This window comes from Podarcis raffonei, chromosome 14, assembly GCF_027172205.1.
Source record: "Podarcis raffonei isolate rPodRaf1 chromosome 14, rPodRaf1.pri, whole genome shotgun sequence".
Taxonomy (NCBI): domain Eukaryota; kingdom Metazoa; phylum Chordata; class Lepidosauria; order Squamata; family Lacertidae; genus Podarcis; species Podarcis raffonei.
Genome location: NC_070615.1, coordinates 4,726,527 through 4,748,965, shown reverse-complemented (window position 1 = coordinate 4,748,965; position 22,439 = coordinate 4,726,527). Strand labels below are relative to the sequence as shown.

General features: G+C 45.6%; 1 protein-coding gene across 3 annotated transcripts in view; it reads right to left on the bottom strand.

Moving 5' to 3' along the window:
- The window catches only part of TLN2 (talin 2), a 173,650-nt gene that overhangs the window by 71,883 nt on the left and 79,328 nt on the right, over positions 1–22,439 (bottom strand). For all 3 annotated transcript variants that reach the window (XM_053366097.1, XM_053366099.1, XM_053366098.1), the window contains exons 6-15: positions 21,923–22,065; positions 19,794–19,921; positions 14,303–14,366; positions 12,041–12,145; positions 8,040–8,195; positions 5,403–5,504; positions 4,338–4,414; positions 2,442–2,622; positions 1,094–1,207; positions 79–187 (exon numbers count right to left, since the gene is read on the bottom strand). In XM_053366097.1, coding sequence (XP_053222072.1) covers positions 79–187; positions 1,094–1,207; positions 2,442–2,622; positions 4,338–4,414; positions 5,403–5,504; positions 8,040–8,195; positions 12,041–12,145; positions 14,303–14,366; positions 19,794–19,921; positions 21,923–22,065 — 1,179 coding nt within the window. The remainder of the gene's footprint in view (positions 1–78; positions 188–1,093; positions 1,208–2,441; positions 2,623–4,337; positions 4,415–5,402; positions 5,505–8,039; positions 8,196–12,040; positions 12,146–14,302; positions 14,367–19,793; positions 19,922–21,922; positions 22,066–22,439) is intronic.

Below are 22,439 nucleotides of genomic sequence, written 5' to 3'. Positions count from 1 at the left end.
GAATGGAAGGCTCTTGAATGACCCATAAGCCAGCATGACACTGCAGAGGAACCTGCACACCAGCGACTGCCAACTCACCCGCTGTAAGGTTCACAACAGAAGCTGTTCCTGCAGTGATGGCATCAACCTGAGAGTGTATTTCATGTTTGGATTCATCCACTTTGTTCTGAACCCAAACTCTGGAAGCCTAGAAAGCAACGGAAAAGGTCAGCTTCAACATGCATAGCCACCTGCAAGAAGCATCCGTGAAACAATGAAAGTTGAGTAGGCTCAAGTCAGAGGTGGGGATTGGGTAGGAATTTGTTCAGTCTGCTTTTGTAGTGTACAGACCTGAGTCGGTAGTCCAAATTAGCTCATGGATCAAACACAACAGATGATGCATTTCTCCAGATTCAAGGTATGCAAAACAGTAACAGTATGTATTTTACAGGAAAAATGTTTATTTTACAGAAAAGTGCCACGAAAAGTATTGAAAAATGTGTATCTTAGGGGAAGCTCTGTGTGGTCCATTTATGTGGATTCTGTCAGAAAATCTACACAGAATGGGACGGAGCAGACCTATGACTTGTAACAAGAGCTGACAAAGGGCTTGTTCACAGACTGATGAATCTGGTTGTTTCCTACAGGGAGGGGCACCCAACTGCATGCTGCCAATTGCCAGATTTAACACCGCTTTGCATAACGGCGAAAGAACATTTTCTTGAAAGTCCTGCCAAAATGCAGCACAGGCATCTGGATGCATGGGGAAATCAGCACACAGCCCACCTCCTTAGGTTTCTGCTTGGCCAGCCCAAGACATTTTGCTGTCTGAGGCAAAGGGTAAGATGAGACCCTCCCCTGACACCCCTCAATTTCATGTTCAGAATGAGGTTGGGCTAGCAGCTGATTCCTCGTTCAGTACTGGCAAAGGGATGAGATGGCGTCCTCCACTGCAGGTTAGTTTTGGGGGCACATCACCTACCATGTGCAAAGACAACTTCAATCTGCAACAGAGGGGAATGGCAGGTGTGTGCTCCCTTCCCCTCCCTTCCCCTCCTCCACACCTGCTGCCTGAAGCAACGACTTTGCTCTGCTTAACTGGCCCTGGACTTACCATGTCATTTCCTAACGGCGGGAGGCTGTCCACTTCAGTCAGGTCGGCCTGGGCCTGCTGAACCGCATGCATGCTGGTGTTGATGGTTCCCATCAGGGCCTGCTGGGCAGAGGTCTAGGGAGGAAGAAGGTAGGGGGAGAAAGGTGCAACGGGCAGCTCACAGGCAGCTCTGAGCTCTTGGGAGAGATTTTCAGAAACAGACACCTCATCCCCAAAGACGAGGAGTGCGCAGCAAACATAATGAGGTCAAATAATCAAGAGCAACAAAGATCAGCCGAGCGTGCTCTGAGGAATCCGTGCTGGGCAGCTCAAGGAGGAAGAGTCAAGTGAGGTTATTTTCGCCGGGGATTCTACCACAACTAAATCTGTCAACAACTGTTAGAGCAAGAGATAATATCTGCATCAGGGTGGGCAGGTGGGTGGGAGCGGCCTGTCGCCACCAGCACTATTCATTGGGTCACATCTAAAGCCGCCTCGGTTAGAGACAGTCACATCCTACTCAGGCAGAAGCAGGGCTGGTGAGGGTTGTGACCCGGGGGCAGGTTTGGCACAGGGGTCCAAGGCTCCCCACTGCTGGCTTGACCTTTTCCTCTTTCTGAATAAATCTGGGGAAAGCTGAGGTGGGTTGCCACCTTCCAGTACAAAGGCTGTTGTGATGGATGAGCCTGATGATTGTTCACAGACGAAGGACACAAACTCGGCTTTGAATCTCTTCTGGGATAAGTGACCGGAATCTCCCAGAGTCCTGACACTACACCAGGTTCATCAGCAAATGCTTTCAATTGCTGATTGACACGTGCATTAAAAGGTTTTACTGAGGGAAAACTAAACAGACGAAACATCCTGATGCTTCAATGTCCCACTCAGCCGGGAATAATGATCCTTGGCTGACAGTGGCAGTAAGAAGCTGTGAACTTCTAAGTCTGTTCCTTTACAGTTCTGTCTTCAGCTCCTTAGCTGCCGGAAGCATGACATGACAGGGATGTGTCCTTGTAAGAAGCAAGTAATAGGGTGGGAAAATCAGGCTATTCAGAGTTTTAACTCCTCTGCCCCACTAACCCAAAGCACAGTTGACCATTACAGGACATTCTACAGCCAGTATCCCCAACTGAGGCACAGCTCAAGTCATGGAGCTAGTCAGATGGAACAATGGATAGCCTGGCCTGTTATGAGGCTGGTTCCTGTGCTCTGAGCACCCTTCTACCTGTGGCATCACTGCCCCCCACCCCCCAATTTGTGTCTTGAAGCTCTGAAAGAGCATTTTCAGAAGGGTGAAAACCCCAGGTAAAAACCAGGAAGAGGTTACGTGTTGGTGGGGAGGATAACAAAAGACCAGACGGTTGCTTACCAAGGGAGGCATGTGCCCTCTGTGCATTTGGCCAACGGTCACCTGCTGCTGCGGAGAAGGCATGCTGCCAATGTTGAAGGTCTCTGGCCCCGTGGAGCCTGAACGCATGACAGCTGGCAGGGCGACAGAGCCATGCTCTACTTTCCCTGTTCGGTTGAACTGCTGCTGCAAGATTGTCGATCTGCAAAAGAAAGCATGGGATGCAACTGCAAAAAGTTGTGGATTTCCCCCCGGTTTGTTTTTACCTTGCTCCAAGAAGCATAAGGCAGAAAAATCATTCTCTTGCCCTTTTTTCCTTGCAACAATCCTGGAAGTAGTTTTGTGGTTTAATGGGGTGCTGAACCCAGAGTTTCCAGCCAGATTGTGTGGGGTACACTGCACTCCAGCAATCAAAAGCCGGAAGTACTACACATAGGCACCTCCTTCCAAGCAAGCAAGAGGCATCTCCATTTCAGCCCAGCAAAAGCACTTGAGAAGGATGCACAGCAGGGCCAGGGAGGGGCAGGGTCTAGGGAGAAGCCTGAGGGTCTCAACCAAGATGCCTGGGGGGCCACATTGACCTCAGGGGCCTTCCCCACCCCAGTCAATGCTGAAGCTCCAGCCAGTGCAGAAGCAGCAGCCAAAGTGCTGATGGGGGCATCTGGTGGAGAGCCTGTGACCCCATTGTTTAAGCACTCCTACCACGCCATGTTCAAGGTCCCTGCATTAATTTACAAAGCCCTGAACAACTTAGGTCCAGGGTACCTCAGGGACCACCCAAACCTTTATCCCAGCCAGATCACTAACATCATCTGCAGGAATGTCACCAGCAAGGCTCATCTGACAACAACAAGAAACTGAGCCTTCAGTGTCATGGGCCAAGCCTTGTGGAATGCCCTGCCAAGAGAGATTCAGCAGGTGCCTTCTGTGCCAACTTTTAAATACCTGCTGAAAATTCTTCTGTTCTGCCAGGCCTGTGCAGACAATTTGGAATATGTCTCTCCACAACACTTAGCTGATTTCTGATTTTAACTTGTTCATATGGTATTAATTGTATGGTTTTATGCAAAATTGTTGTAAACATCGTCCAGCCTGGACACTGAGGTCCAGCTCTGAGGGACTTCTGGTGGTTCCCTCACTGCGAGAAGTGAGGTTACAGGGAACCAGGCAGAGGGCCTTCTCGGTAGTGGCACCCTTCCTGTGGAACGCCCTCCTGTCAGGTGTCAAGGAAATAAACAACTATCCGACTTTTAGAAGACATCTGAAGGCAGCCCTGTTTAGGGAAGTGTTTAATGTTTGAAGTTTTATTCTGTTTTTAATGTTCTGTTGAAAAGCTGCCCAGAGTGGGAAACCCAGTCAGATGGGGTGGGGTAGAAATATATCATGATTATTATTATTAATTATTAATTATCAATATTAATATTATTATTATTATTATTAACCATGCTGATTTTTAAATGAAGGTATGCAAATACTTTTATAAATAAAAGTGCATTCCTTGTGTTGTACTTTTCTAGCTCAGCTACACACTGAGGGGAAGATTGACAGCATCCCACTTTTTGTTTTCATTTTTAAACTAAGCAAATAAAAAGTGGTACCCCAAATATTTCATCCGCCTGCCTCTTTTGAGGGTGCTTCACCTGCCTGCCACTAATGACCTTCTAAGGTCTCTAAGAATTCTTGTTAATTTTCCAAGGAATTCCAAATTTCCATGGAACCATCTCAGTAAAGGGTTTTTGCTTGGTTTTGCGTTAACTGGGGCAATGCAATAGAGGGAAAAGCTCCACAACCAATGGCTGCTCCTTGTTGGCTGACACATTTACACAGCCTGGGGCAGTTACAGGACAGAGGTTATGTAATTCAACACAGCAAAATTAAAGATTTTCATTTGCAATTATGTTATGCAGAACAACATACTTTTTAGGCGATACGGATTCTTCCAACATTGTGGATTCCTCATCCCCTTCCAGTCCAAAACGGTCCTTACTTTGCTTCTGCAGAACAGGAGACACCAGAAAGAACTTCAGCCGTCACCTCCTCTTTGTAAATGGAGCCCATTTTCCAAGCTAAGAGTTGCTTGTCCTGAAACACTGGAATCCACCCCTGGCTGCAGACTCTACACTATGTGACTCTGAGAGTCACTTTGCCCACAGACTCTCTTAGGGGATGCCAGAGAGCCAGGAAGGGGTGGAGCGCCTGACTATAACATAGACGCTTCGTCTGAGCGCTGCCAAGTTTGATGGCGTCCTCAGGCCAGGTATGTTCCATCTCACCCGCTCCTCTGGCCAACTCTGTCCTTCTCCCTACCTGGAAAAGGGCAGGGGGGGTGCGAGCTCAGAAGGGCTTGTGCTGTTTACCTTATTTCATTGTATGTGGGGGCTGAGGAGGATTTAATTTTTCTTTAAATGCTGTGGAATAAAAGTCCCGTCCCCACTCCAGCAGTGCATACCAACTTCCTGGACATCTTAGGAAGTGGCGCTGGACTGGCACACAGAACACACAGAGCTCTGTGCTATGGAGAGTCAATGCAAGGCTACAATTTATTATTATTATTATTATTATTATTATTATTATTATTATTATTATTATCATTGAAGTGCAAAGCCAGCATTTCAAGAAAAATAACAGTGCCTCAGCCATGGTGTTTCTGGGGTGTTTGGGGAACCCCTGAGCTGTGTGGAGCCCCAGATCTCTGTCCACTGGTCGGGCCCTGGAAGCTCCATCACTTACTGGAACCCATGGGAGTGTTAGGAGGGGGGAAAAATGATATTTTGGCTGTATCAGGCCCTAACTTTCCATCCCCAGGCAAAGCTGGCAGCTTCTCTCCCACTCAGCAAAGTACTGACAGTTTGCCTTCCCATGCATTAGTGTAAATAAATACATAAAACCCACCTAATACCACTGACCCAGCTTCACACCCAGAAATCTTTCAACAAAACTGCATGACATAGTTTCTTTGCCGATGGTCATCAGAGCATTTACCTTCTTGAGGATGATATCAATGTAACCTGCAATTAGTTGAGAGATCTGCTCCCCTTCAGTGGTTTGCACCGAGTAGTAACTTTCTTGATACTCCCCAAAATCCTAAGGAAATGAGACATTTATTATTTCTAAAGTAATTTGCCATTAGCAAGGTAAAATGGTAAAGGTAAATGACCCCTGGACAGTCAAGTCCAGTCAAAGGCGACTATGGGGTGCGGTGCTCATCTCACTTCAGACTGAGGGAGCTGGCATTTGTCCAGCTTTCTGGCATGCTTTTGAACTGCTGGGTTGGCAGAAGCTGGGACAGAGCAATGGGAGCTCACCACCATTGTACAGATTCGAACTGCTGACCTTCTGATTAGCAAGCCCAAGAGGCTCAGTGGTTTAGACCCCAGAGCAACCCACGTCCCACTTCACTATTAGTACCATTTTACTAATGATGAACAGAAGCAGAGTGTAAAGGCCTGAAGATGGGCAACGGAGGCAGACAAGTTCCTCCAGAGTAATTGCCAACTCTGTTTTCATGAACTTGTCGTAATCAGACCAGGTTGTAATTTTATTTTTCTATTGGGGGTTCAATACCAAGCACATCAGATTCCCATCTAGTGGGGTGTGGGAAGGGGCCACGGCTTGTTGGGCAAAAGAACACCTGCTCTGCATGCAGAAGGTCCCAGGTCCAATCCCTGGAAGTGTCTCCAGTTAAAAGGACCAAGTAGCTGATGACAGGGAAGACCTTTGTGCCGAAGACTCCCGGGAATAGACCCCTGGGAGTGACCTGCTTCAGGTGACACTGCAAGGGAGGGAGAGATGAAGGCAGGAATTGGCATCAGAATGATGTAACAGGACTTTTTAGAAAGAGTTGGTCTGTGGGTGTTCTTGACATTGGTCTCAGCTGGCTATCACTAGCCAAATGAGTTTGAAAAACTGGGACAGTATTGGCCTTGTTGCTTCAGTGACACCAGTGGCCACTGAATTCTGCCACCAGTGGCCACCAGTTGAAGTTTCTGAACCATCTTCGGAGGCAGCCCCACATATAACACGTTAAAGTACAGGGGTACCGGGAGCCCGCTAGGGGCGCATTGGAAGATGGCCGACAATACCATCTCTCCGGCTCACACGAGGTAATTAAGAGGCTAATATGGGAGTATGTAGCCTCCCTTGTTTCCCCAGGGAATGGGAAAACACTGCCTTCGCCTGCGGTTGCTGATAAATCACCCCCGAGTTCGAAAGATGAAGGGGGTGAGGGCACTAGGCGCACAGCTCTTGTGTGGGTTTTTCACTCTCCCCGATGCCGTCTCTGATCGCGCGACCTGGTTGCAGGAGCTCAAAATAAACAATTAGAGAGCAGCAAATGCACATGTTTTGAGTGAAGAACGGGAGTTTAGACTCCTAATTGAAGTGACCTCTGTGAAGTTGAGGGACGGGCTTGATTCAACAGGAAAATATATCAAGAAGAAGATACATCAAGGTGTCGGTATGTCGGAATGGGATGGAAAGGGGGGGGGGACTTTTCTTTTCTCTCTCTATGTGATTACCTAACAATCCCCCCCAAGAAGAACCATTGCAACAATTGATAATAAGCGGGATGATTATGAACTGTGTGGAAATGAATTATTAATCAAAGGCTTTGTTTGTGCAAGATCTAGAAAGGAATGAAAGGCTTTTGGAATGGCGCAGTTATAAAAAGAGATTCGCCATGACAGGCAGGCTTTGTTGCAGGATTGACGATCAAGAGGGGGAGGAAGCCATGGCTTTGTTATTATATTGGACTCTGTGTCTGACCCGGCAGAACCCCCTGTGAAGATCGAGAAGGGAGTGACAGGCCTGCGAAGATTAATGAGCAGACGTTAAGATTGTTTTCTATGGAAGTGTTGAAATGGCATCCGCTGTCTGAATATGACTCTTGGATGAATGAAAAAATCCACACAGGACTATAATAATGCTTGTTTTCAACTCGCTTGTGGAGACTATCAAGAGGTCACAAAGAAAGGAAAAATATATAACAAGAAGAAGAGATGAGGAAAACAACAAAGAGAGGAATGGATAGAACTGTTAAACATTATTTGGACAGAACTGTGAACATCAAAGCAGCAGCAATAGAGAAGATTGGATCCCTTTCTGAGCTCGAAGCATGGGTACCCCCAACAAAAATTTAAAATTTGGCTCTGTAATTTGGAACTAATGTGATTTGATTGGTTTGTTAATAGAATTTTTTTTTAAAAAAAAAGTACAGTGGTACCTCAGGTTATAGATGCTTCAGGTTACAGACGCTTCAGGTTAGACTCCGCTAACCCAGAAATAGTACCTCAGGTTAAGAACTTTGCTTCAGGATGAGAACAGAAATTGTGCAGCAGCAGCGGGAAGCCCCATTAGCTAAAGTGGTGCTTCAGATTAAGAACAGTTTCAGGTTAAGAACAGACCTCCGGAACAAATTAAGTTCTTAACCCAAGGTACCACTGTAATCTCTATTCTTTGGAGTTGGAGTCCAACAACACCTGGATGACCACAGGTTCCACATCCTTCCTGGAGGCCTCAAGGCCTCTGTTGATAGGAGACTGATCATCAGGGTGGAAACTTAGTCACCACGATGAGGCAACTCCTCCCACCCATCTCACTTCCCCATCACAAAGAGATTACCAGAGTGAAGCTTTTTGGCGAGGCTGCCCAGCGCTTGACAGTGGTCAGCGGCCACTCCTGGAGGACCTCCTTGGTCTTTTCATCCACACGCATCACTGACTCCTTCGTGATGCCCAGCAGACGAGGGACCAGCTTGTTCTTCCCCTTCATTTTCTCCTGTGAAGGAAGAATGGATGAAGAACTGAGCAGCTGATGCAAGTCTCCATTCAGAATGGGGAGGCGGGGAGGAACCTGTGGTCTGTGCTTTTGGTAGCCAAAATAAACATAACAATCTAAGCCTGCAGTTTCGCATGCGCTGTTAGTAAGTATCCCTGTTTTAAAATTACAAATTCCATTCTCTATTTCATAAATGCAACTCAGTTTTAATGTCTGCTTTCATTTGTGTGTGTTTTTTTAAAAAAAATGTTCTACATTGTCTTTTGCAAACCGCTTAGGGGTCTTTTATTTGAGTCAGCAGCATATAATTTCTGTGAAATAAGTTAAAAATAAACCAACCAACAAACACTCAGAAGAACTAACAAACAGCTTAAGCTGTTCACCATCGTCACCGCATGCTGTCTCTCTGCAAAGAATGATGCTCACAGTAGCTTACGATGTTTGAGAAATCATAAAAATCAACAACTGCAGGAGTAACTTCTTAATAAGGGCAATAAAAATACAGGAAATGTAGTGGCAAACAAAGAACAACATTCAATATTCTAAATGTTGCAACACTACATCTCCTGGCAGTAGCAAAAACAACAAGGAAGTCTAGTCAGTTTCAACTTGGTCCTAGATGTTCAAGCCACAAATGAGCCTAGAAGGGCCGGATTTAGGTTTGATGAGGCCCTCAGCTCCTGAAGGTAATGGGGCCCCTTATATATCCAGCTGTCCTTTGTCAACAACAAATTGTTGCTGTTTTTTGTGCTGAATATATGCTATATGGTAACTGATGGACCTAATAGGTATCTAAAGCCATTTGCCCATGTGGCCATGCAACCAGTCCATGCAGAATGTAGGCACCCTATATACAGAAAGGAGCAAACCAGTGATATTTGAGGGAGCAGGCTAGCAAGCGGGGCCCATTACTTACATCATAGGAGCCTACACAACACAAAACACTGTTGCTGTATGTAGGTTTTATTTTATTTGTTTTTTGGAAATGTACATCCAGTATTTTTTCCCTTTAATTTTTAGCTTATACAGAACGTAAATCCCACACTGGAGCAAAGGATCAAGTTAATTGTCTGCCTCAGTTCCCCTAAGAGTCACAGCCCTGTTGGCAGCGCCAATTAGACAGAAACTCCTCCCATCGTGTTTTATTTACACAGCCCCTCTCCTGCATCAGCTCCTTACAAGCCTCCCAGAGGCAGGGAAGGCTACCAGTAGCTACTAGCCATGATGGCTCTGCTGTGCCTCGGTGGTCAGAGACAGTACAGTGGTGCCTCGCAAGACGAACGCCTCGCAAAACGAAAAACTCGCAAGACGAAAGAGTTTTCCGCTTTGGAGGTGCTTCGCAAAACGAATTTCCCTATGGGCTTGCTTCGCAAGAAGAAAGCCCATAGGGAAATCTCCGCCGGCCTTCAGAAGAGGTCCTGGACCTCTTCTGAAGGCCGGCGGGGGGCAAAAGTCTTTGCTCCCCCCCGCCTGCCTTCCCGGGATAGCGGAGAAGTGCAGCACGTTTCTCCGCTATCCCGACGGCTTTTTTCGGAGCTTGCGGGGCGGGAGGTGGGGAGAAGGGCTTTTCTTCCCACCGCCAGCCTTCAGAACAGCCTTCTGAAGGCTGGCGGTGGGAAGAAAAGCCCTTGTTCCCCCCCAGCCTTCAGAAGAGGTCGGGGGACAGACTGTCCCCGGACCTGGTCTGAAGGCGGTTTCCATAGGAACGCATTGATTGATTTTCAATGCATTCCTATGGGAAACCGTGCTTCGCAAGACGAAAAACTTGCAAGAAGAAAAAACTTGCGGAACGAATTAATTTCGTCTTGCGAGGCACCACTGTATTCTTCTGAGTGGCAGTTGCTGAAAACTGTTGGAGGGGGGAGGTCCTGCTTGTAGGTCTCACTGATTAATCCAGAATGTGGCAGCTAGCCTGGTGACTGGGAGTGGCCGCCGGGACCACATAACACCAGTCCTGAGAGATCTGCATTGGCTCCCAGTACGTTTCCGAGCACAATTCAAAGTGTTGGTGCTGCCCTTTAAAGCCCTAAACGGCCTCTGTCCTGTATACCTGAAGGAGCGTCTCCACCCCCATCGTTCAGCCTGGACACTGAGATCCAGCGCCGAGGGCCTTCTGGCGGTTCCCTCATTGCGAGAAGTGAGGTTACAGGGAACCAGACAGAGGGTCTTTTCGGTAGTGGTGCCCACCCTGTGGAACGCCCTCCCTTCAGATGTGAAGGAAATAAGCAGCTATCTTGTCTTTAAAAGACATTTGAAGGCAGACCTGTTCAGGGAAGTTTTTATTATTTAATGCTGTATTGTTTTTAACATTCGATTGGAAGCCGCCCGGAGTGGCTGGGGAAACTCAGCCAGATGGGCAGGGTATAAATAATAAATTATGATGATGATGATTTGACTGGTCCCTGTGAGACCGGAGGCTGGACTCTTTGGGCCTTTGGCCCAATCCAGAAGTCTCTTCTAGTGTTCTAAGGGGGCGGGGCAGCTGGAAGCTCTCCTTCTGTGGTATTGGACGGTGGAACAAACCGTCTTGGAAGGAGGCGGGTTCTCCTTGGCTAGAGTCTTTTAAACAAAGGTGGGGTGGCCACCTATCAGGATGCAGAAGCAGGAGATCCCTGCGCTCCCAAGGGGCTGGATTGCGCTTCAGTAACTCAAGCCCCAGATACTGCCATGGCCTTCCTTCACACATTTATCACAGCTATACAACGCGCAGCATGGCTACTGAAACAACTGAATGACAAATTGCTTTCGTCAGTACTAAAACAAGTCTAAGGAATTTAATAGTCATTTTTAATTTAACACACCCCAGCATGTCACTGCAGACAAGTAATTATCCAAATGGTTGTGTTCCTACTGCCTGGGATGCTGCTGGCCTGAAGCCACCTCTCTTTAGAACCTCTAAGAAATCTCAGTATTTGAAAGAAGCATCACTTAATTAAGTCACAATACTGAGAATACTGCAAGAGCCGCTTTCTTCTTTGTGTATAAATCTTCCCTGGGCAGGCTGGTTTGAAAGAACATGGCGAACAATGTTCAAATGCCTCCTGTGAAATATGCTGCTATTTGAAATTCCTAGTGAATTTTCGGCTTTAAGGGAGAATATATCCTAATATTTGTAAATAAAACGCATCTTTTTAAAAATGTTACCACTCACCCCCAGCAATAATAGGGTAGGTTTTTTCAGGGAATGTGAATGAAACGGTCCAAATTCATACGCATGTGTGTGTTTGTTTAATTTTCATTCAGCTGTATTGCTTTTCTTCATTTCTTTATTCTTGTATGTTATTGAAGTATATGTTCTTGTTTAAATAAATAAAAATTAAAAAGCAATGTCAGGAGCTGCTGTTGAAGCTCCAAAGGAACCCCTGGCTGTCAGTTAATTTATATGTTGAGTACTTTTAAAATAATCATATTCTTCCTCTAATGAGCTCAGGACAGCATACAGCATCCTCATTCCCACCCTGCTTTTATCCTCAAATCACACCTTAAAGGTAGATTTGATTGAGAACATATGAGTGGCTCAGAAGCAGCCCATGAGCTTTGAGCTGAACCTGGCCATATCCCAAAAATATTTAATTAAAAAATAAAATACCACAATGTTTAAGGACCACCGCCATGATTTATTTTAACTTCTTTGCAAAAAACAATTCATTTTTTAAACACACACACAAACGCATTCTCCCCTGCTTCAATGACAATCCTACCAATTCATTAATCTTCATTAATTCTTACATCTTACAGGGAACCCTAAGTCTTCTGACTTGGGAAAAATCATGCACCAGCTTCTTGTATTGGTAAGCCGTTCATTATAAGCAATGGAAACTGAATTGAAAACATGCCCCTCCTACCTTAACAAGGAAAAAAGACACTCCGTACGTCCTCAGAGACCGAGCCAACTTCACGTATTTCACTTTAGCTTCGATTTCTGTCATCTCCCCGCAGTTTTTGTGTTCCTGCAAAGAGCCGCCAATTGATTTTTGTTATCATAAAAAAAAAAACTATGAGGAAAAATAAGTCACATGCACTTTTGCTGTTGTTAAGCCATAGTGGCCTCTTAGCCTTCGTCCAAAGGTTTTGAAACAGAAAGGAGTCAAAACAACGATCATCCATGGGAATGCCCAACCTCTTGATATTTTTATTTATTCATTCGCAATCTGTAGCCTCCTCTGTCCCTCAAGAGATCAGGGCTGGCTGGGGTTTTATACAAAATGGAAAAAAATAATTCCACCTGCCCGGATTCCAATAGCAAACCGAATGGCCCAGCCCAAGTCATTTTGTAGCCAGAGGCAGAACAGCACATTTCCCTACCATCATACTGAAGGCTAGCTGCTATTTTGGCACCTGAAGCAGAAAACCCCACAAAACACCTCCTCCTGGGAGTAAAAATGCAAACACCGTAAGTCAAATGTCAATTTAATTTCACAACACTTGAAGCCAGCTGTCTGAGGCACTTGCCTCATTCTGCCTTATGGCAGGGCTGGCCCAAAGAGGGACAAGAAAAACTATGAAACACCTTCCGATTTATTAGATGTAGCCTTACTGCTTCCACCATGATGGCAAACCAGCCATTCCTACAATTCAGCTCCACTGAAGGCTGGACCAAACCTTCCCTGCCCCTCTAGGGGGAATCTATTCCTATCCCAATCCCCAGTGTGCCCTCACTCAAACTCACAATCCCCATCCCACCTTTACCTCTAAGCCTCCCCACTTCTGCACAATTTAAACTCACCTGACCGAACTCCACACTTGCGTCTCTCTCTTCCAAGTGTCGGTTTTGCTCCATCCACATTGCTGGAAGCGCTTCTGCCTGCCAGCCCACAATTTCTATACCACCCTTAAACCCCTTTCCTTCTTCTACCAATGTCAGAGAGAAAGACCTGGCAAAAATATTTGCTGATTTTATTCTAACAGAAATGAAACAATTAGGGGAGGAAGCCCAGCTGTTTCCACTGAATTGCCCTTTTCTTTCCAAAAGCACAGCCGTAATCTGTGAAAGAGTGTGTGTGTGTGTGTGTGTGTGTGTGTGTGTCAGCCTGCATTACTCTCTGGGATTCCCGTGACATTCCAGTGCTGAGATATTAGCATGTGCAATGACATTTTCTCACGCTAGCAGGATCGCGCTCATTTTCTGCTGTCGGCTCTTTCCAAAACGGGCTGCAATAAATTAAACTGACACTGGGCATCTTCCTGGATGCCACTAACCAAAGGTGGGTGATGTCTGTGCCGATTGAAAAGCAGAAAAAGGATACAGGAACATTAGGAAGCTGGCTTACACTGAGTCGGACTGTTGTGTCCATCTAGCTCAAGTATCGGCTACACTGACTGGCAGCATCTCTCCTGGGCACCCTTCTCCCCTTTCTGCTCTGGGTCTCTCAGGAATGTATGCCTAGCTTTGCAGAAAACCTCTTTTATTAGGGTAATGTTACAGCAGTTAAGCTCCAGAGCTCCATGGGCTCTGGGCTTTCCCAAAGGGTCTATAGTAGTCAAGCCACTTGGGTTGCTGCCATTCCTTTTTGGACAGTTCTAACTCCCGTTTCTCCATCCAGGGTCATTCCCAGTGGAGCTTCACAGAAAGAAGTTCTAAGATCTAAGCCCCCTTTGGAACTAAAATGTCCTTTGACACTGGCAAATTAGGGCTTTGCTAGCCAGATCTGCCCCACCACCACCTATTACAGAAGTTTACTATTTGAACGAGCGCCTTTTGAGCCCTACCGCCTGAACGTCCTCAATGAGCCAACATTAGGAGAGAAGATGCAGGGCATGTAGGGTTCAGCCAGTGGGCAATGACCGAGGGGGCTATGTGGACAAAAGGACCACAAAAGCTCTTACATAACCATCTTCCCCCCTTCAAACGCTCTGCTTTTTGCATTCCACATTGCAACTGAGAACTGCTAAAACATGCTCATTTCTTGAAGAACACACTATAAAAAGCAAGGAAATCTTCCAACCACACACAAAATCTGAATTAGGAGAGCAAGTTTGCCAAAGGGGGAAAAGCCGTCTGCTTCTTTTACACTTGAGTTGGTGCTAGTTTATTGCCAAAGAGAACACACAGGGTTATGAAAGCAAAAGAGAAATACCACATATCTATATAAAGCATTCTTAATCACCTGAAATATCCTCTTTTCAGCTCCTCTTTGCTTGATGTATTCTTTCGGAAGGAATTCTTTTAGGCTGGAAAAAACAAAGAGCCACAGTTTAATGAAGAGACAACCGCCTCTGCCTCATTTCCAAGCGAAGTGGACGTCAACCATTTGTTAATATGGCTTCTAGACTCCTTGGCAGCCTCCCTCTTTCCTGATTGGCTCCTCCTCCCCTCCCCTTCAAAGGCAGCCATTCAGGGGAATCCACCTCAGCAACCTAACTGAGTTGGGGAGGAGAGCAAGCAGCCAATAGGGAGCTCACCCACCCAGCTCCTTGGTGGGCACCTGACACCTCTCAAAGTCGCCACCACCAAGTCAGCCATGTGCAAGGAGCCCACAGGAAGGATTCAGATCCATTCTGTTCCAGTGCCATGAGGCACTGAAAATCCACCTGCCCATTGGAGTTTCAGCAGATTCTGTTCTCTCATGGCCTCAATATCATCATTATTATTTAATTGCGTAGGTGGGCTCTCCCCCTTGAGGTTCCCGGGGGAAGCTGAAGTACAGCAATTAGAAAATGTCAAAGAACCTGAACGAGTATTGTTATTTTGAGATCCATGTAACATACTTCATTATTCCCAATGCAACATTTATTTCTTAGTATTGTTTTCATACCATTTTAAAAACAATTTTATTCACTTGTTTAGTCATTAAAAGTCTCCTCCTCCAGTATGGAGCACAGGGCACCTTCACATAATAAATCACCAAAACAACTGTCTAAAGAAAAACTGTTACACTACATTAAAATACACTAGCGGCAGTGTAGATACCTAAAGGGACCACACCCCAAAGAAATTATGAACCAAATGCCTGCATAAACAAAATGTTTTCAATTGGCATGTAAATGTATCCACTGTGGAGGCATATAGAATATCCTCTGGGAGGACATCCATAAGTGGGGTGTCACTACCAAGAAGGCCCTGTCTTGTGCTATTATGTGCCTAGCTTCTGCTAAGAATGGATTCCCAAGCAAGGCATCTCCTGCTGATCGTAACAAGGAGGTCAGCTGGCAACGGGGAAGGTGCTCTCTCAGGTACTTTTCCTGTTTATGGGCTGTTGCATTAGAAACTTCACAATTAAGACCAAAACAGGACAGCAAATTCACTGGATGGATGGACGTATTTCGGCATGATTGCTAGGATTTCCATCAACATTTGAACAGAATTCTTAAACTGCTGAATTTCAGTGGCAGGTCTTCACTAAAGCACGACAGTGCTTGAGGTCAAACATGCAAAGTACATCTTCCTTCCACTTATAAGCCTGCACAAGTCCCGTGAAAATGAAGCAGAGCTGTGCGACAGGACGGTGCCATGGCCCTGCCTTGAACTCAAGAATCAGATGTGGCAGAGTTGGCCAAGTCTGGGGCTGCTCCATCACCAGTTATGGAATTGGGTAGGGCTTCTGATGCTGGTGGTTCATACCCAACAGTGCCTGAGGCCAGTGCCTTGGAGGCTGAGGCTGGCAACCCAGAGCCTGCAGAGTCTGAGACAGGATCTTTGCAAATGCTGTCCTTTGAACCCAACCCACTAGAGTCACATGCCTCCCATACCTTCCCATCAGTGCAGAGGTCATATAAAGGAGCTCATCTTCAGGCCTGGGGTCAGTCCTGTAAGATCCAGTCTTTAGACCAAGTGGGTGGAGCTTGGGAAAATGGACTGGAGGAAGGAGACTCCACAGGCTTCAGTTAACCTCCAGGCTTTGTGGCTCAGTTGGAGCTATCCGTGGTGCTGCATCCAGAAACCTGCCTTGCCCATGTGTGTGTACCTGAAGTGCATGAGTGAGAACACACTGTTTCCTGGTGGAATGTGCCCTTGGCCTCAGTTCCACCATCTGAACTACAGCTTAGCCACAGGACCTCTGTGATAATGAATGGGTCTCTGAGCACGTGGATAATTCCTTCTCCATGCCTCTATTATTAGAATTCCAAGCAGACCGTGTTTTCTATCACAGGTTTTAAGCACTAGAAACACTGAGGACCTCCTCATGTATCACATGGTAGATTTCAACTCCAGGCTTGGAATAGCAGTATTGATGAAGAACAAAATTCAGCCAGAACTCTGGTACTGATGAAATTTGGCAGCAAGCCAATGGCAGGCTGGTTCAAGACACTTCAGTGCTCAAGGCAAAACTAGATTCTCTTTGCAGATTTAATAATAATTACTGAAAGGGTCTAAGATGATGGGCTCCATGCTGCAGCTTTCTTAAGAGTTTTTGTCTTTAATTAACTATTCATTAATTATTTCAAATATTTATAATCCACCATTCAAAGACAGTGAATTTCTATGATGGCTATTTCACAGAGGGAACCTGGCAGACTGCTACAGGGAGTGCACTCTGCAGTTTTGGGGCCACCACTTAAAAGGACCTGTCTCTTGTACCCGGCCCATCTGATTTCATGCAAGAATGGGATGAAGAGGAGGACCTGTGATGCCAATTTAAAAGCAGAGGTATGTTTGTATGGGAGAAGATGTCTATTACAGTAATGCATACGGCCAAGTTATTTTAATAACACTAGTACTTTAAAATGACTCAGCAATGCCAGGGCTGGGTGCTGGCAAGTGGTTTGGAAAGAGTCAGAGAGGCAGTCAGGAGCAAAAGGCAATCAGGATCTGAGGACAACCAGGAGGCAAAGTCAGAGAAGAAGCCAAAAGTCAGGTCTGAAGAGCAGAAATGCCAGACTAGCTAGAGCTCAGATAGACCTTGTTGCACAAACAAGCTCAGAGAGTCTGAGTGTGTGGAGACAGGGCAGATCTAGAAGGTTTTCCCCCAAGAGGCTGCAATTATGCTGCTCACCACAGGGGGAAGTGGTCAGCAGTTCCCAGCAAGCAGCAACTCTGGGTGTGTCATTGCGCATACATCCAATAGGGAGATACCGTCACCACTGGTTTCATAATTAATGTACCTGTATGAGGAAAACCTAAATAGTGCCCCCTTTCTATCAATTAACACAGGGTAAAATTCACCAATGTGGTTTAATCTGCAAGCCCCATTCATGTGAATGGCAGCTGCACAAAAGCATGGCAATATACAAAGTGTGAATATGTTGCAAGGTATCAGTGTTTGGGACTTTGTTTACCAAAGAGGCGAGTGAGAGGGGACAAGACAGAGGTGTACAAAATAATGCATGGCATGGGAGATGGTGGATGGACAGAGGTTCTTCTTCCTCTCTCATAACATTAGACCTAGTGCAGCCATCTAGAGAAGCTGAATGCTGGGAAATTCTAGACAGACAAAAGCCAGACTATGGAATTCAGTCCCAAAAGATTTAGTGATGACCACCATCTTGGATGTCTTCAAAATGGGGTTAGACAAATTCATGAAGAAGGACAAAGCTTTTAATGGCTACTAGCCACGACGGCTATGTTCTACCTCTGAATACCAGTCTCTGGAAATCACAAACGAGCTTGGGGGCTGCTTGCCATTTGGCTGTCCACTATGAGAACAGGATGCTGGACTAGTTAGGCCTTTGCTCAAATTCTACAGTTAGGCCCTTCTCAGGCTCTTATGAGAGCAACAAATGGATCTTGGAAAGCAAATGTATGTATCTCACAGATACAACAATCAGGGAGCTGCAATTGGTCTATGTTGTGTGTACACTTGGCTGGCAAACCAAGGGTGTGTATGAAGCAGCCCTTGCTGTAGATGTTCACTGCCCACAAATGACTGGTAAGAAAGCTGTGAAAGGGACCCTTCTTGACACTGTCCCTTGTTGCTTTGCCTTAACTCAAGGCTTCGTTACTTACTGTTCATACCTATAAGGGATGTATGAAAAACCCAGGGAGACCCCTTCATTAAGGTAAAATGGCTCAGCAGAAAAGCACAATGCCTTCTGTTCCTTTGGAAATGATGGTTAAGTATAACATCGGCCTTCAGAAAAGACTCCATCCAATTAAAAGGAAATCATTTGTACAGAGTGGGGAAACGGCAGAGAGAACGCCCCCGCCCTCAAGAAATCATCCATCAGCTCTTTTTAATTTGAACTCTGAGCAGAATGCTTATGCCACTGAAGGGAACCACTTCTCTTCAGAGAGATACAAAAATTCAATTATTATGCAATTACATTATTTAAATGTATTTAAATTCAAGGACAATCTATGCCATCATCTTTTGTTCCTTCCTGTGTTGAGAGAGTGTTTTAACATCTGTAGCAGCCATATGAATTCTTCTGCTGTTCAAGCGCAACAATCAAAATCAAAAAGGTGACACAGGGCAGCAACAGCCCACGACCACTGCTAGTTAGCGGGAGCTCCACTACGAGTTAAGGCAGGCCTCATATTTGCAAGGTCACACACATGCATTTTGTTATTATATCACTACCCTGCATATTGTTTGTTGAAGTACTCATATTTGCATGTTAGGGAAGACTCTGGGTGTACAAAGGAGCATTCGCGAGCTATAGAAAGAAAGGGTAATTGCTGGTACCTTGGTTTTTCTTCTTCAGAAAAACAAAAACAACCCAACCCACAGATCCTGCAAAAACACTGCTTTAGCCTTTGAATAGTTGCGTTGGGGAAAAAGTCAGAGGCAAGTTGTTCTGGACAAATCTCCACTCATGGCTCATGAAGGCTCCCTGCTTCAACAGAAGAGACCGTTTGGTTTTTCCTTCTGTGCTGTCTGTCATTTCTTAGAGGAAACAACAGACAATACCACCACTGGCAGAGATTTCTGTGAATATTATTCTTGCTGGAGATGCTGGATTGAGAGCCACAGTGTTCCCCTTGGTGGGAAGGAAGATTTTCAGCCATTCCACTGAAATATTTTATACAGAAACTGCACACAACTGCACAGAAGCTTGACGGGTGAAATAACAGTAAAACTAAAGCAAGGAATTCCCAGCAAGAAGAGAAATTAGCACATGAAGGATCAAGGTTCTAGTCTATTCCTCTCTCCTTGCCACACTAGTGTTCTGCTTAGAGCAGCCTTCACCAGTCCTCTGCCCTCCAGATGTTGTTGGACTACAACTCCCATAATCCTTAGTAAGTGTGGCTATATTCCTATCAAGCATAGCATCTTAGCTTTATGCTGGCTGGGACTGATGGGAGCTGTAATCCAAAGCAGCTGGAGGGAACCAGGTACCTAAATCAGTGTTCTTCCATCTTGGGTTCCCGGGTGTACATAAGAAGGTCTTCCAAAGGATGATCCCCTGCCTCCAGTCTAAACTGATATGGTCCTCTCCACTACCACAGGTCTCTACCACCTCACTTTACTGGGTGCATAGGTCTAGACTGAGAGGGCACACTGTGAAGGAGCAGCGGCAACTGCTGGCCTTTGCTGAAATTCTCATGGAGAGCTTTGTAACACCATTACCTGCTTTCTCAACAAGAAAGCCCAGATCTGTTTTTGTGGGAACTTCCCCTGGCTTCTCAGAACACAGCCTGAAAACCACTGGGCTGGAAGAGTTATCAAAGCAGCACACAACACTTTAACCCAATGTCTAAAGATTGTTGGACCAACTTACTCTAAAAATCCAGGTTTGTGCTTGTGCTCAACATGAGGCCCAAACTGGATCTGCGCTTGGAAACCTCCAAATTCACACGCTTTCTCAAACGACACTGGATGGGAACCATTCAGAATATCATCACGAGCCTGGAAAGCGAGTGAGGAAAGAGACCGTGTTATGCATGTACTTCACCTGAAGAGGATGCTGACTCCTGGGCTCTGGCACCTGGATGCCAAAGATCCGCCAGTCATAGCAAATGTGGTGGAGCTAGATATTGGCCTCAGTGGACAAACAGTCTGTCCTGGAATAAGGCGCCTTCTAATGGTTCTTGATTACTGGTAAGTTCTGCTACATAAACCCACTGAAATAAACAGGGGCTGTGGAAAAGCACTGTGGCTTGGTATTGCATCATCTGATGATGTCACTTGATGGCTCACATCTGAATGCACCACTGAAAGACAGGTAGCAAGTTTAAAAGACAGCTTTTTAGTAGTTTCTGGGGAAACAGAAGATGTACACAGCTTTGTAAATACTGACACGGAGGTGAAGAGCATTAGGTGTTATCTGGAATATTTTTTATTATTTGATTAATTATTTAATTTCTATACCATTTAATATATTGAAAATATATCTAAGTGGAGTACAAAAAACTGAAGCTACAAGAGACAATTTAAATAAAATATTACAAAAAATGTAAAAGTGTTGCATTAACACTAAATTTTATATCTGCCTACCTACCTACCTATCTATCATTTCTATCATCTTCAGGTACACGCTCCCTCTCAGCCTCTGGGTTCTCAGCCAGGGTCCAAACAAACTCTCATCTCACTTGCAAAAATCTCACAATGAGAAGAGTTCCTGGAAACAGCGGACATCACCCTAGTCTCCCACGCTAGACTTGCTTTTTATGGACAGGCCCAAGGTGGATGGCGCTTCCTCAGGCTGCCCACAGCTGCGTCCCATTCAGCTGCACTCTCCGCACCCACTTCCAGGGGCAGCAGGTTTGCTGAGCTTCCCAGGGGCTCCAAAGCATGGGAAAATAGTACTATGCAGTACTATTAAATATGGACTCTAGCTTGACACACTCGCTTTCCCCAGTGAGTTTTCACTCTTCTCTTTGTGTACCCCATTGTAACATCTTAATACCATGGTACCTCGGGTTAAGAACTTAATTCGTTCCGGAGGTCCGTTCTTAACCTGAAACTGTTCTTAACCTGAAGACCATTTTAGCTAATGGGGCCTCCTCCTGCTGCTGTGCCGCTGGAGCACAATTTCTGTTCTCATCCTGAAGCAAAGTTCTTAACCCGAGGTAATATTTCTGGGTTAGCGGAGTCTGTAACCTGAAGCGTATGTAACCTGAGGTACCACTGTAAAATATAATGAGGAAACAACAACAAAAACAATAGCTTTGTGGTTCAGGGGATGCGAGAGGATATGCGGGGTATGTGTGTGTGCGCGCACATGAGGAAATACTATCTGTACTTGATTTGGGACAGCATGTTCACACATCCATGCAGTCATCAAGTCTTATTGTCTATAGCCAACAGACAATACAATATAAACATAAAGCGCCTATCTGCAAAACACAGAGGGCAAAAAAGTTGGTCCAATACGGCAGGGATAAACCCTCAGAATACAAATAGACAGGATTTAGAAAATTCCTTTAGTTTAACACTTCCCCCTAACATTTAGCATTAATAATGTTTCAAAAAGGCCCCCTTATCTGATTTTGCAGCTAGCGGAAATAAAAGTACCTTATTAGCTGAAGAACTTATCTATACCACCCAACAGTCAACTTATCTTAAAATTGTCTGATTTGCCTCCTAGGAAGGTCTGAAATGGAAGAATGAACTTAACCCTTCATGGATTACATAAAGGACAGAAAGATATAGTGCAGCACACCTTCCATTTGCCCTGTTCTACAGAAACAAAGAACATTCCTTTACTGGCCTATTAGAAAATCCAGCCCCTTTGAATTCACATTTGTAAGTCACCCCTGGATGTTGCTGTGAACAAGTGATAAACGTGTATGTCTGAACTGTAACTCAAAGGCTTCTTTCTGTTCTGATGGGATAGCTGGCAAGGAGAGTAGGGCTTGGCTTGATGCAGAGCTGGAGAGGGATTTCTTGATTCCAGCTCTAGCATACCTGAACATAAAGCAGATTTAGTTGAACAGGGTCTCTCGAGTCCACATTCTGGTCCGAGTAGAAGAATTTGCGTCTCAGCAGCAGCGTCTCATTCTCGTCCACTCCTTGCTCCCGAAACGTTCGACTGTGATCTAACCAGTTTACTAAGCGGAGAAAGAAAAAAAGACTCACAATATGCACATTACTATCACTCAGTCTCTGCCAACCTGATCCCCTTTGGACTACAATTTCCATCAGCTGTGCTAGCAGGGGCTGATGGGCGTTGTAGTCCAAAACATCTGGAGGGTGTCAGGTGGGCACCTTTCTTTCTACCTCTTCTTGCAATTGCAAGAGCTAGGCATTCCAACCAACACACACACACACACACACAGAGAAGTCAGTATTTCAGTAACATAGCCTTCCCCCACCAGGTGCCCCAGGTGTAGCTTGCCTCCAACTCCCATCAGTCCCAACCAGCATGGCCAGCAATTGGAGAGGGTGTCTGGAGCTCTAGTCCAGCAACATCTAGAGGGTACCT